At 37.3% G+C, this 13,290-nt stretch overlaps 1 protein-coding gene across 1 annotated transcript; it reads right to left on the reverse strand.

The window, feature by feature from the left end:
* Positions 1-798: 798 nt before the first annotated feature.
* On the reverse strand, positions 799-11,494 carry LOC118825386 (F-box only protein 24-like). The gene is made up of 10 exons (XM_036595972.1): positions 11,384-11,494; positions 8,848-8,922; positions 8,272-8,455; positions 7,881-8,146; positions 5,279-5,444; positions 4,643-4,801; positions 2,721-2,842; positions 2,378-2,509; positions 2,116-2,286; positions 799-1,149 (listed from the first exon to the last, which is right to left on the reverse strand). Exons 1-10 carry the CDS (start codon positions 11,492-11,494, stop codon positions 799-801), a joined length of 1,737 nt encoding a protein of 578 aa, XP_036451865.1.
* Positions 11,495-13,290: the final 1,796 nt, after the last annotated feature.

Consider the following 13,290-nt stretch of genomic DNA (forward strand, 5'->3'; position numbering starts at 1 on the left):
ACCTAACTCAAATTAAAGGGGCAGTCCAAGGATTTTTGGATTTTTTTCTGACTGTCTGTATATTAAATAATTAAGATGTACACAAAGTCACTCAGACCAATCTGATGTAAAACATGAGAAACTCAGTCAGAAGTGGTGGTGATAGGAACCAGAGGTCTGAGAAGTTTGATGCCTCCAAAACAAGCTAACAAACACAAATATTTTCACAATGGTTTTGTGATAAGGTTTTGGTCTTACATGAACATATTTTTAAATATATATTTACAAAAACAGTTGTGGAGAGATGCATGCTGTGAGGCACAAAAGTATCCAAAGAAAACTTTTTTTTAAATTTACCACTATTTTACCATTATTAACATAACATATAAAAGGAGATGCATGTAGGATAACTTGTTGTTTTGGACAGTAAATAAAATAGTTACATTTGTGTTGTAGACATTGCAAAACTCCTGGTTTCTTTCATTCAGTAAGTTTCTCTACGATGAACCATTGCACATCAAACTGCTCAGTGGCTTTGTTTACATCTCATTGACTGAATTAGGCAGAACATATGAAAAAAAAATTAAATTTGCTTTTAAAGATGCACAACGATGAGCTTCTAACATTTAGGATTATTTAAGTTCTGATCAAGTTCTAAGATCAGTTTATGGTTTATATCAGTTTATGACACACCTTAGGGATGCGAGATACCTTTATTCTTTGCCAAAATACAGGAGCACTGGTCACTTTGCTCAAAAATACATTTTGGCTTCAGGCTTTTTATTAGCCTTTGTATGCAAAACACACAAGTGTGATTTTTTATGCCTCGGAGGGCTCCTCTGGCTCCATTTTGGCTCTGGTACAGTGGTCAAGGATTATGCTCAATGCAGTGTCAAAGAAGTCTTTGTGGACAGGACTTAGGCCTGTCAGGTGCTGTTTGACAGCGCTCTGCAGCATGATGATCTGCCTTTTGGCACTGTCACAGCTTTTCATCTGAGTGAGGTGAATCTGCATTCGCTGCTTCTCTTCTTCCTGTCCTCTCTCAATGTCCTTCTCATCCTCTGTTCCAGGTGGAATGTAGTGAGGTGCAGGGGGCTCAGCGATGTCATGGGAGCACATGAGGAAAAGGCATTCCTTGGAGGAACAAAGTGAACTTGCAGCGCGTGGAACCTGAGAGAGGAAGACGGAGAAAGAGTAAAAAAAGAAAGATAGATAGACGCTAACCCTGCTAGGTTACTCAATGGAGTACATGCTTTGAAATGCCTTTTCTTACATTTTATATAATTATTTTTAAAACTTACAGTATTGTGCAAAACTCAGAGAGCACCCCTCATTTATTTAATAATTTAATAATTACGTTCTCTCAGTGTTTAGTATGTCCACCGTTTGACTTTATTACAGTTTCCTTTCTTTTCAGATGAGTTTTTCAAAGAAAGTTCAGTCTTAGAAGTAACTCCAAATACACTCAGTGATTTTGAAGTTTGGGCTTTTTATTGGAAGGCTAGAGCTGTAACTTGTTGGTTTTAAGATGTTTGGTTTTATGAGAAGGATAGAAGAGTAGCAATATTGGATAAAGTAAATACTTATAGTGATATGATAACACACTCACTGTACTGTTGGAGGCTTCTGAGCAAGTTTCTCCTAAATATATGTTTCCTTTTTCTCACACTGAAAAATAAAAAGCTTGTGTACTGACTGTTTTGACTGGAAACTGAATGAATGAAAGTGGTCTCTGACTTTTGCACAGTACAGTAACAAGTTAGTTATTTTTAACATCTATTTATAATTGTGTGTACAGTCTTGTTTTTCAGAAAAAAACAACTTTTTTGCCACATTTGTGTCAGTTTTTGATTAACAGAAAAAAGTCAGAAGTGTGGACTCAAACCTGTCCATACAGGACATACGACAAGCACATTTGCAAAAAACGATAAACGGCGTCCTTAAAAAACGAGCTGACGGTCATGAGTTATTCTTATAAAACGGATAATTCCCATCCTAAAATCTGATTGGTTGAGCAGCATTTGAAGTAAAATCAGCGATATACGCGCACCTATGACCGCCTCACAACAACTGAAAAAACGCTTGTGCTGTTGATGGAATAATCTTTGACTCTCATGTTGCTTGCAAGTTACCTACTTGGACGCTGAGTCTCACAAACACAGGGCTGCCTGTCCAGCAGCCAGGTAAACGGCCTTTTGATCCACAGCCGCAGCCCTGCAACTCTTTATCTCCAGACTCAGTCTGTAGCAGGGCCAGCGTGTGGTTCAGTCCACACCACACATCCACTGGAGCCATGGACACTATCACCTGTTCAGATGGAGGTAGAGTATTTAAAGGATTTTATTAATGTTAACTTAGTGATGGGATATTAACTTGAACTTGCTAACAAACACACTACCATAGTGGGCTCGCCACGGTCGATCTTGTCTCCAGTGCCTAACTGGCCATAGCGGTTGCATCCTTGCATGAAGACCCTTCCACAGTCATCCAGCAGGCAGAGGTGCGAAAGACCCAAGGAGCATTTCACCACCTACAGAACATATTGAGGTAGTGAGGCATATGATGATGTAAGTACCAGTCTAACACACAGCACTAACAGACTGTGATATCACTCAGTACAATCTGATCTGCAGACATTGGAACCAGTGATTGGCAATAAAATGATAACTTGCACTAAGTTTATTGAAGACTTAAAAAGTGGAAGTTGTTCAGTTTATATGGTTTATGTGGAGGAGAGATACCTTATATGGCAGCATGAGTGGGATAACAGTTTGAGCATCATAGGTGTCATGTCCTGCGTAAGTCCCAAACAGCTGGTAGTATGTTCCTATAGAATGTACTTCGATGAAAACTGAGCCATCAGCTAAGAGACAAACAAGGAAAGGAGAGAAGTTATGTTTACTTTTCTTACTATGTGACTGACTATTGCAATTGTAAGTAACGATGCTATGTTTACAGTATAGTATATATACAGTATAGAATGTCAGCTCCATGAAGTCATGATGCCCTCCATGTAGCTATGCTGATGTGTGGATCTATGTATCTATGTTATTGTATGTATTAGTGTTGGTAATGATCCATAAATCACCATAAATCCATAAACCTGTATTCTTCTTAAATCAACACAAAACCATAAATCCTGTTTTTTTTCTGCTAGGAATTTGTAAACCAGGGCAGAAAGCACATGAGTATGCAGAGATCACCCTTTCATTCATTTAATTTCCAGTCAAAATGGCCAGTAAGTACAAGCTGAAAACATATATATAACATAACTAAATATCAGTTTTTCTGTGTGTCCATTCACCCTTTGCCTTTATAAAAACTTTTTGGGAGACAAGGTTTGGTCATAGAAGTTGGTTGTATTTTATGCTTTTATGCTTTCTGTAAAAAGTGGACACATTAAATAGATTTGAAATGATACTTACTGTAGTGGGGGCTTCTGTGTAATTTTCTGTTAAATGTATGTTTTCTGTATACTTTCTGACACTGAAAAATGAATTACTTGCTTAATTGCTGTTTTGACTGAATAAATGAAATAAATGAATTGCCTCTTACTTTTGCACAGTTTATTAACACTGGCTATGATGATGAGTTTAGACTTTCACGTATTCTGATGCAAATATCAGTAATGTCAGTGTATAACAATATAGTAGTTTTTATGCTGCTCTGTGATTCATCACTGAAGACTTGTACAGCCTTAAAAAAGTGTATTTTTCAAGGGTTCTTAAGTAAAGGTAATTATTATATAATGCCATGACAACTCACAGAACCATTTGAATGTTTAAATGGTTGTTTGCATGGTTAAATGGGTCTTCTCTGTGATGGAAAACTTGTTGTTTGTGGTTCTTTGAAGATGCTTTTAAAATGGCTCTATATAGCACCAAAAAGGGTGCCACTATTGCTACAAGTCATTCAACCTTTTAACAGTACTAGACAAAACCCTTTTTGCTAAGATTGACAGTACTCATCATTGTGTACTACATAGAGTTGGATGGCCTTCTCTATCTGTGTGAAGGGAAACACACTGGCTGCTTTTTATCTATAAAACACCAGATGCCACTGTTCACTGTGAATAATGGTCTCTAAACCTGCTCTAGTGACTTTATCACATATCAGGTCCCCTGAGCTTTTACTGATCTGAGTAAATCTGCTTTAGCTGAGGTGCAGCAGTGAACTGGATTACGGCACAAGACACTCTACTTGCTCGTCTCTCCTAAACTGTTCATGTCTAATTACTTTGTGTTTTAGTTGATTATTTTAGTTCAATGGTTTAGCTGTTTGTTTTGATTCCTTTCTTAAATTGTTTTATTGTTTTGACTTTTTTATCCTTCTTGTGTTTTACTTCAAGTTCTGTTTTTCACCTTAGTATTTTTCTTGTCTTATTGTTTATCAATGGGTTTTATTACTTTACAAGTCTACCACTTATGCAATTATTTCTTTTATTTTTTAAGTTCCTGGCAGCACTAGGCCACACTGAAAATGAGGATCCTCTTCAGTGTGACCCAAGCTTAAATAAATTGAATAAACGAATAGAATAAATAATAAATTAAAAATTGTGAAGTTGGATGAATGAATGGATATGTGAAGTTGTACAATTTTGGATAAAAAAAAACATACAGTTGTATTTTTTTGCTGTGCTTTTCAAAAAGGTGCAGAATCTTACCTCTTATATACAAAATGCTGTTAAAACTGGTGTGGATCTGTTTGATTGGCAGCTCTGGCAGTATTTTGCTAACGTTCTTGAGAGTCAGTTGCGTAGTGTAGGGGCATGAATTATTGAGCTGGATCTCACTCATAGACATGGCATACACTTTTCCAGTGTCTTTTCAGAGAAAAAAACAAGATGAATAGAGCAAAATCAGTAGGGTTGAAAGTAAGCTAAAATAAACAAATCAGTTTAATCAAAGGTGAGGAACAGATTGAACGACTGATCTTAACATCACTATACTATAAAAAAAACAAAGGTTTTTGGTGAAGTTACTGAAATTGGGATTATTTTAAAACAATCTATGTTTAAGGAAACCTTTAAAGACAGATTAAGTTTCTCCAAAGAAGTGGGCCATTCTTACTAATCAAATATAAATATATATATATATATATATATATATATATATATATATATATATATACACATATATATATATATGTATGTACTGAAAATATTGTAAAGCTTTGAATTAACTAATGATATGAAAGGACTATGTGGTAATTTCATTGCTCTAATTCCACTTGTGCTCATGGACAGGGTCAAACCAATCATACACAAATATTACGGCCCACCATGCAACCTGGAACTAACCGGTCAGCAGCAGGACAGTGCGTTTGTTCTCCGGTCCGCACAGGCGGAGCTGCGTGAAGTTGAGAGAAAAATGGAAAGTCATGCGGAAGACCCTCTTGTGGGTGTCCCACTGGAAAACCTCCACACAGTCACACATGATGCGTGGGGCAGGGGGGTCCCATGCACTCTGGGGGGTTACCATAGACCTCTCGGCTCACTAGCACGTAGATATACTGTCGGTATATGGGATTACAGCGGGGGTCCACAGCAAACTAGGGCACAGAGAAGAGACAGTAAGCCCACATGCTGGTGCACTGAACACCATGTATGATAACAATTGCCTAAAACTATTTGGATTACTGTTGTCTACACTGACTACAGTAACTGGATATTCCAACTGGAAACAGTCTGTAATGATTCCAATTATAATGGAATTAGATCATTCTTATGGACTTTTACACGGGTTTGTGGGTTAATTACATTTTGCACATGATTGAATTGAGCTGCCTGGGGAGAAGTGAGGAAGAAGAAGTATACTAAGACAAATACTAAAGAGACATAGGATTTTAGTTATATGCTAAGTTAAAGACATATGTTTTAAATGTTTCTTAAAAGTGAGCACTGAGCTTGACTGTCTAATATAAGGCAGGACTGAGTTTTACAGTTCAGAAGCTGAATATCTGAACAAGGCCTCTCCATGTTTTCGGTATTTTAGGGAAGGTATTTGCAGAAGGCCAGTGCCTGCAGATCTAAGATCACATGCTGGAACATAAACAGATAGATATTTTGTGACGCAAGCAGCTGTATTAAGGTCAGTTAGAGCTTTAAAAACGAGGAGCAGAACTTTAAAATCTATCCTGAAAGAAACAGGCAGCCAGTGCAGTTCTTTTAAAACAAGAGTGATTAGATTTCACTTTTTTGTTTTTGTCGGGATGCGTGCTACTGCATTTTGTACAAGTTGTAAGGGATGTATTGTTTTCTTAGGATCGAGGTAAGACGAGCATTACAGTAATCAATTCTGCTTGTCTGTATTGCTCTCAGATAGAAAAGCCTGAACTTTTCTAAAATCATTTTGGAGAATGGTTTATCTTTGGGTGAATTAGCTTAATCTTTCACTGAGAAAATAAGAAAAATCCAACCTTAAACTGAAGTAAATTTATTCTTATCAAGAAATAATTCATTTGAACAATTATAGGTACAAAGCTCCCTTTGCAAATAAAGCAGCACTTAGTGTTCTTCTATAACATCTTATGAGGTGAGTAGGAGAATACAGAGCAGGAAATGTCTCTCTAGATTGTCCTTTGTCCTAACTTGGGCACTCTCCTCTTTAGCTCACCCCACAGGTTTTCTATGGGGTTTAGATCAGGGGACAGAGGTGGCCATGGCAGAAGCTTGATTTTGTGTTCAGTAAACATTTTTTTTGCATTGATCTGGACAAATGTCTTGGCTCATTGTCCTGCCGGAAGATCCAATGATAACCTATTTATAGTTTCTCTGCAGAGGCAGACAGACTTTGATTTAAAGTGTCCTGTTATTTCATGAGTCCATAACGTCACGTACCCTAACGAGGCTTCCAGGGCCTTTGGAGGAAAAACGGCCTCACAACATCACAGACCCTCCACCATACTTAACAGTGGGTATCAGGCTCTTTTCAGTGTAGTCATCCTCCTTTTTATGCCAAATCTACCTTGAAAGTTTGTTGCCAAAAAGCTCAATTTTTGTTTCATCTGACCATAAAACACGGTTCCAGTCAAAGTCCCTGTAGCATTTAGCAAACTCCAGACACTTAAATTTGTGGTTAGGTGACAGAAAAGGCTTTTGTCCTGGCACGGCTTTCAAATAACCTCTTGTCATGGAGGTGGTGTTTTGGAGACTTTGCAGTAAAGATTCTACTTTTTCTCGTAACTCTCCAACAGTGATCCTTGGGGTATTTTTGGCTCTCTCACCATCCTCCTTACTGCATGTGGGGGCAAAATAAAATTGGGTCCTCATCCAGGCATGCTTGTTACAGTTCATTTTGATTAGAACTATTTAATTATTGCCCTAACTGCAGATATGGGCATTTTTAGATGAGTAGCTTTTTAAATTTCCTGACTTATGAAGGCCAACACACTTTTTCTTTATTTAAATTGTGTGTTCTCTTGTCTTTCCCATGCTGAAGAATGGAATTTGACCTCTGTGTTACCTCATACATGTGCCCCATTGAAAAGGGAAGGCTGCTTAGAGCTTGAAAATTCCTAGACACTCTGATGAACTTAAATATATGGAAAAATGCTTCAGTTCCATTTCATTTCCAAGAATTCCTTAGGGGTGCTAATAATTGTGGCACATGGTTTTATTAAAAAAATCTTTATGAAGAATATTTTTTTTCTCAGAATACATTTATGTCAACTAAAGGTTGGATTTTTTTCATTGTCCAGTGTCAGATTAAGCTAATACACTAAACGGTGAATTTCTCATAACACTTTTTACTGATCTTTGCCAGGGGTGCCAGTAACTGGAAAGGAGACTGTATATATGTTTGTGTGTGTATGTGTATGTGTGTGTATTTGTAATTTGAAGGTTTTATTTTAATCATCAGTATGCAGGTATAAATGCGTAGACTTGTGTACAGTGCACTTACGTCTTTGGCATCGTTGCACAGTATTGAATAGCCTAAGGGCCTCCTCCACATCACATTCCGCCGAGGGGTGAACAGGACAAAGATGGTGCCCTTGTAGTCCCAGAGGACTGTGTGATCCAGTATGGGCACCACCCTACGGAAGCCCAGCGCCATGGGAGCATTGAATGACATTGAATGGGTCAGCTGCCGACTTCTTAAATGGTGCAAAGGGGCTTTACCCCTGCCAGAAGAACTTCTAACCCGCTGAAGGACAAGCCCCTGGCTCACTACACGCAAAAGAGGTATAGCAATTTAGATGGTTAACACAGAGCACTGATTTTTAAACTTTGCTGTGGGTAGTCATTTAAGCCAATAGTTAATGACAAAGTCCTCGACTCTCAACCAGACTCACTCTTCAGGATGGTTAGCCTCCTCCAGTTGGTTTCATCATTCCTGGAAGGAGCAGGACCTTTCAAATTCTCAAAGTACAAATTCTTCCACACAGCCTGGCTGAGGCTCAGCTTGTGAAAATAACGGCATGTGGATCCAAAGGAAACAACATCAGGCACTGAGAGCCTAATTAGGATGTTCTCAAGCTGTGAATAATAATGGAATATGAGTAATGCAGGTTCTTATCAGACAAAAACCTTAAAGAAATGTAATTTACCTCTTATGCAAAACATAGCCAATCAGCCAAGATTGCCAATCAGCCATGCTTCGTGTTGCACTAGAGCTACGAGATTAATACAATTCACAAATCATAAAAAAACATAAAAAGGATATTTTTGGCCAACATAGACTTCTGTTGTATTTCCAGTGCAAAAGTAAAGAAGCAAACTTTAGACACCAAACATCTCTTGGCCGATCAACTATGTTTAGGGTAAGGAAAAAACAGTGTAAATGAGATTTATCTGTTAAATCCAAACCAAGTGAGGACTTTGTTAGCGTAACAAAAAAGAAATCGTGCTTTTATAGACATTTCTCTTACCACTTCAGGTGGCAATGACAGGATTGAGACTGCTGGGTTTTGCCCAGGTGGGGTCACGGTTCTCCTCCTTTTAAGCTATTATTTGGTGAGAAAAAAATCACTTGTTGAAAACTTGCTTATCACTAATTATTTCTGATTATATTTCAAGTTGAGTGTAGTTCAGTTACTCACAGTAGGTGGTGCTGTAGACCTGTCAGAGGTCCTTTTCCTCCGTTCTATGTGCAACGTTTTTTTCTTTCTTCTATTCATTGTTTCTTTCTTTTTAAGACCTAATTTGCCAGGTTGAAGAGAGTGAAACAATCCTGTGCTGCCCGTACAACTGTCTGCTCACTGACCTCTGAGTAAAATCAATCCCCAGAGTTCTAACATGCCATTATGACCACAGAAACAGAATTCCATTCACCTTATTATGACCTCATGGTGTGGAATTCTTCAGTGTCTTTGGTGGATTTTTTGGTGGTGAACATTGTTAATCTGTAACAGCCTTTAATGATATAACGTGATATATGATAAAACTTGTGTAGGGTTCAGACTCTCATCAGGGGGCTGTGGGCACTTGATTTTAATCTTGAAATGTCAGCCCTCAGAACTCTAACTCTGACTTTGCTGCTGGGTTTTGTACCTCCTAAACTACTTTAAGTGGAGTCCTGATCAATAACATTATTCATGTATGTTTACATGTTGGGAAGATTTTGTAAAAACAGGAAAAAAATCAACCATGAAATATTAAACTATGTTATCTACATACTGTGATGCACTGATAACTAATTAACAGTGATAGGGTTTTGAACTAACTTGGCGAAATGTTAGTATTAAGAACTTGGGCCCCTTTCTTGAATTCTTCCATTAGAGACTGTTCACCCAAAAACAGAATACAAGCCATAAGGGACCAGCATGTTCCCTCAAATGAATCAGTGGACCGTGCTTTTAAAAAGCTAATTTGTTTAGCATTTTTCTATTTTACATTTCGCGTATTTTTGAGAAGGAAAGTTACGGTGCACAACATATGACAAAACTATCATCTGCAACAGTACCACATTTATTAGCACTTGCACATACATAGCTACATAGTGTCATAATGCATGCATGCACTGTACTACACTATATAAGACTATATATGTAGCTTTGATTTGAAGTGGAATTGTACCGATTTTTCAAATCATGCAGAGTAGTTTGATTTGAAATGCTCTCTTCTAGAGAAACTTACTAAGTCCAAATTGTTCACAGTAGTGGTGATAAGAATCAGATACCTGAAGAGTTTAATGCCTGTAAAAGCTCCCTTACAGAAAGTTGTTACATGAAATCAGACATTGTTTTACAGTCGTTTTGAGATATGATTTTGTCCTTACACCTATTTTTTAAAATGCATTCATGGTCAAGAGGTACATGTAAAATAGCACTGAAAGAAAACTTGCTAATTTTAGATTTACCTCTGTTTTAACATTATCAATTTTACATATAACAATTGTGAAGACGCGTTTACAACAACAAATAAAATGGCTATATTTGCATTTTAGACATCACAACTTTTGGTTCCCCCATTACTACAAAGAACACAATATCTCATTTCGTACCGAACCTCTCTGAATGACTCTGTTAGCATCTCTACAGTTTTGTCATGCCAAAATTTCGAACAATTGGTGAAACTCCCTTTTAACCATACTCTCTCTCTCTGCCTTTTACCATACATTATGCATTACACTCTCTTATGGCAGATCACTGCCTGTGTCTCCTACATCCCTCTGTCCCACTCCTCTCCCAATAAACAACGGAAGCAAGTTCATTTTGTGGCACTTCTCCACATGAATATTCATAAGTGACCTACATAACTAACCGGTGATGTAATGTCATCAAACATGGTAATGAGCTAATGAATGAGTGTTGGCTAGCTCCTCATTAAGGACTTGGTGGATTGAATACAGATAGTAGCATGTTCATGCCTTTGCACCCTCTTTACTTTTTTCTCTTCCTTGAAGATTACACAATGCTGACTCTTAAAGGCCCATATCATGAAAAACAGAATTTTCCTTTGACATTCACCTTTTTAAATAACGAACTTTGAGGTAATATGTAAACATTGTTTCAACAAGTTTCAAACAAGCTTTAAAACCTCACTACTCAGCCCATGCAGTCAATATATGGAAATAAAGCTGCAAAAAGGCCGTTTTGAATGCATTATTTCTGTGATGTCATGAAAACCAACATATTTACATACATCCACCTATTCATCCTACAGCAGTTTAGCTCCACTCATTCACACTGAAGTTATAGGGAGTGTTTCAGTCCTAATTACTTTTTGAATGAGGCACACTACAGTCAGCCAACCAGAACAGAGATCATTTATCTTCTCTCAGTCTTAAAGGGACAATAACATAAACAACCTGTGTAATATGGTCATTTAAACACATTTGTGACCATTTTGGCACATAAAGCTACACAAACTTTATTATAGTGGACTTCAAGGGAAAAAAATAAATTAGAAAATTGTATATATTGGCCCTTTAATGAAGGTCAGGATGACATCACCGTTTCTCACGCTCTTTTCCTCCTTCTTTCTCTTCCTCTGTGCTCCCTTGATCCCTCTGTTCCTCTTTTCATTTTCCCTGAGGAGTAATGGATCTGCTGATGATTTACTGACCCACTTCATCCTGGTCTAAGTTGAAATCACACAACAGATAGATATCCTGTAATTACTTTAAAGTTAGCATGAACATACAGTGCAGGCCATAAGTAATAAAAGCCCTGTGATTAGTGTATGGCTACGCCAATATAGATGTGAGTACAAATTAAAGCTGACAGCTTGCACTTTAACCTCACACTCATCATTTCGTTAAAAATTCATTGTGCTGAGATACAGAGCCAAAACCACCAGAACTGTGTTATTACACATTTACTCATAGACTGCACCGTTACAAGCCATTACGGAAATGTAAAAACAATACATTAAAAACATCTCAAATGTATGAGTTATTTTTCATTAAATGCTTCTTCCTCAGAACATACACAGAGTACAGTGTGACTCTGGGCAAAGGATAGGCTAAAAGCTTTTTATCCACTGATTATGAGATTAGCATTTATGGCTGTGTGCTAATACACTGGTTTAGCCATAGTTTAGTGAGAAAAAAATGCTAAGAAGGTTTTGCACTCAGCTGACTATGCTCTATTTAGAAATAATTATTTTGTGATAAAAGCATGAGAACACTGAATATGCACGCACACAGAAAAGGACAGGCCTAATGCTTTATCAGGGGCATTGTGTGGCAGGCCTATGATTATCCACAATTCTCTCTATAATATGTATAGTATATGTGTGTGTGGGACTGAGTGGGTGGAGGCCAAAGGGCTAACATTGCTGAGTGAGAAGACTGACAGATGGGCAAATGGAGTTTTTATGTAAAGCTGTGCATGTTAATGGGTCTGAGAAGGGTCATTTAACACAGTAGTGTAGTGGCCTAAGCCTATAGTAGATAGGCTTTCTGACAATGACCATTCATCTGTATTTCAAACTACATGTTTCTGACTTTAACCAATTCTATTCCACGTCTCTACCTAAATACACTTTCTCCCAGACCACACTGTTTTGTGTCCAGGATTATTTGCTTAATATAGTTATTTTGGCCTAAACCAAAAGTCCCAACATAGTAATCAATTGTATTGTATACAAATTAGTGTTGATTTGGTATGTATGATAAGTCTTTTTGTGACTTGTGTGCCTGGTTTGGTGCTTTATGTGCTTGGTTGTGTTCAGTATCTTTTAATGCTGCCTTGTGGTTTTGATTTTGCCTGTGTTTATATGTTCACATATCATCCTTCCCAGGCACTGCAGACAGAAAATTAGCCAGTAGGCTAAATGTGGCACATCATGAAATAATGATGCTGATTAGGTTGATTTTTCCCCCGGGGCATCTGCCTTAATACAGTTTTCTCCAGAACACTCCAGAAGTTTTGAGTCAATTTCCCAGCCATAGTCTGCAATCTAAAATCATCAAGACTATCATATTAAATAGTATGTCAAAAATAGGGCACCAACATTAGTAGCACATTCATTAGTATAGCATGTATGTATGTCGTACATGAGAAGTGCAAGCATTATGGTTGTTGTTTTTTTTTATCCAGATTAAAATCATATTTGGTTATGCTTACATGTGCCTTTAGTTTTTTGGAGTTTTTTTCTCTCCTATTTGTTTGCAGTTTGTAATGGTGATATTATTTCATGTGTATTATATTTATAGATTCAGATGTATATTATGCACACCATGGTGTTTGATTTTTTCAATAATTTGTTTATACTTATATTCGTTTATAAAGCACTTCAAATATTGTAACTAACATATAGTGCTATACAAATAAAGATGCAGTCTTCTTCTTCTTCTTCTTCTTATTATTATTATTATTATTATGTTTTTTTGGGCGCAGCCATAATCATTCGCTGTTTCGGGCCTG

Source organism: Colossoma macropomum, unplaced genomic scaffold, assembly GCF_904425465.1.
Source record: "Colossoma macropomum unplaced genomic scaffold, Colossoma_macropomum, whole genome shotgun sequence".
In the NCBI taxonomy this organism is placed as follows: domain Eukaryota; kingdom Metazoa; phylum Chordata; class Actinopteri; order Characiformes; family Serrasalmidae; genus Colossoma; species Colossoma macropomum.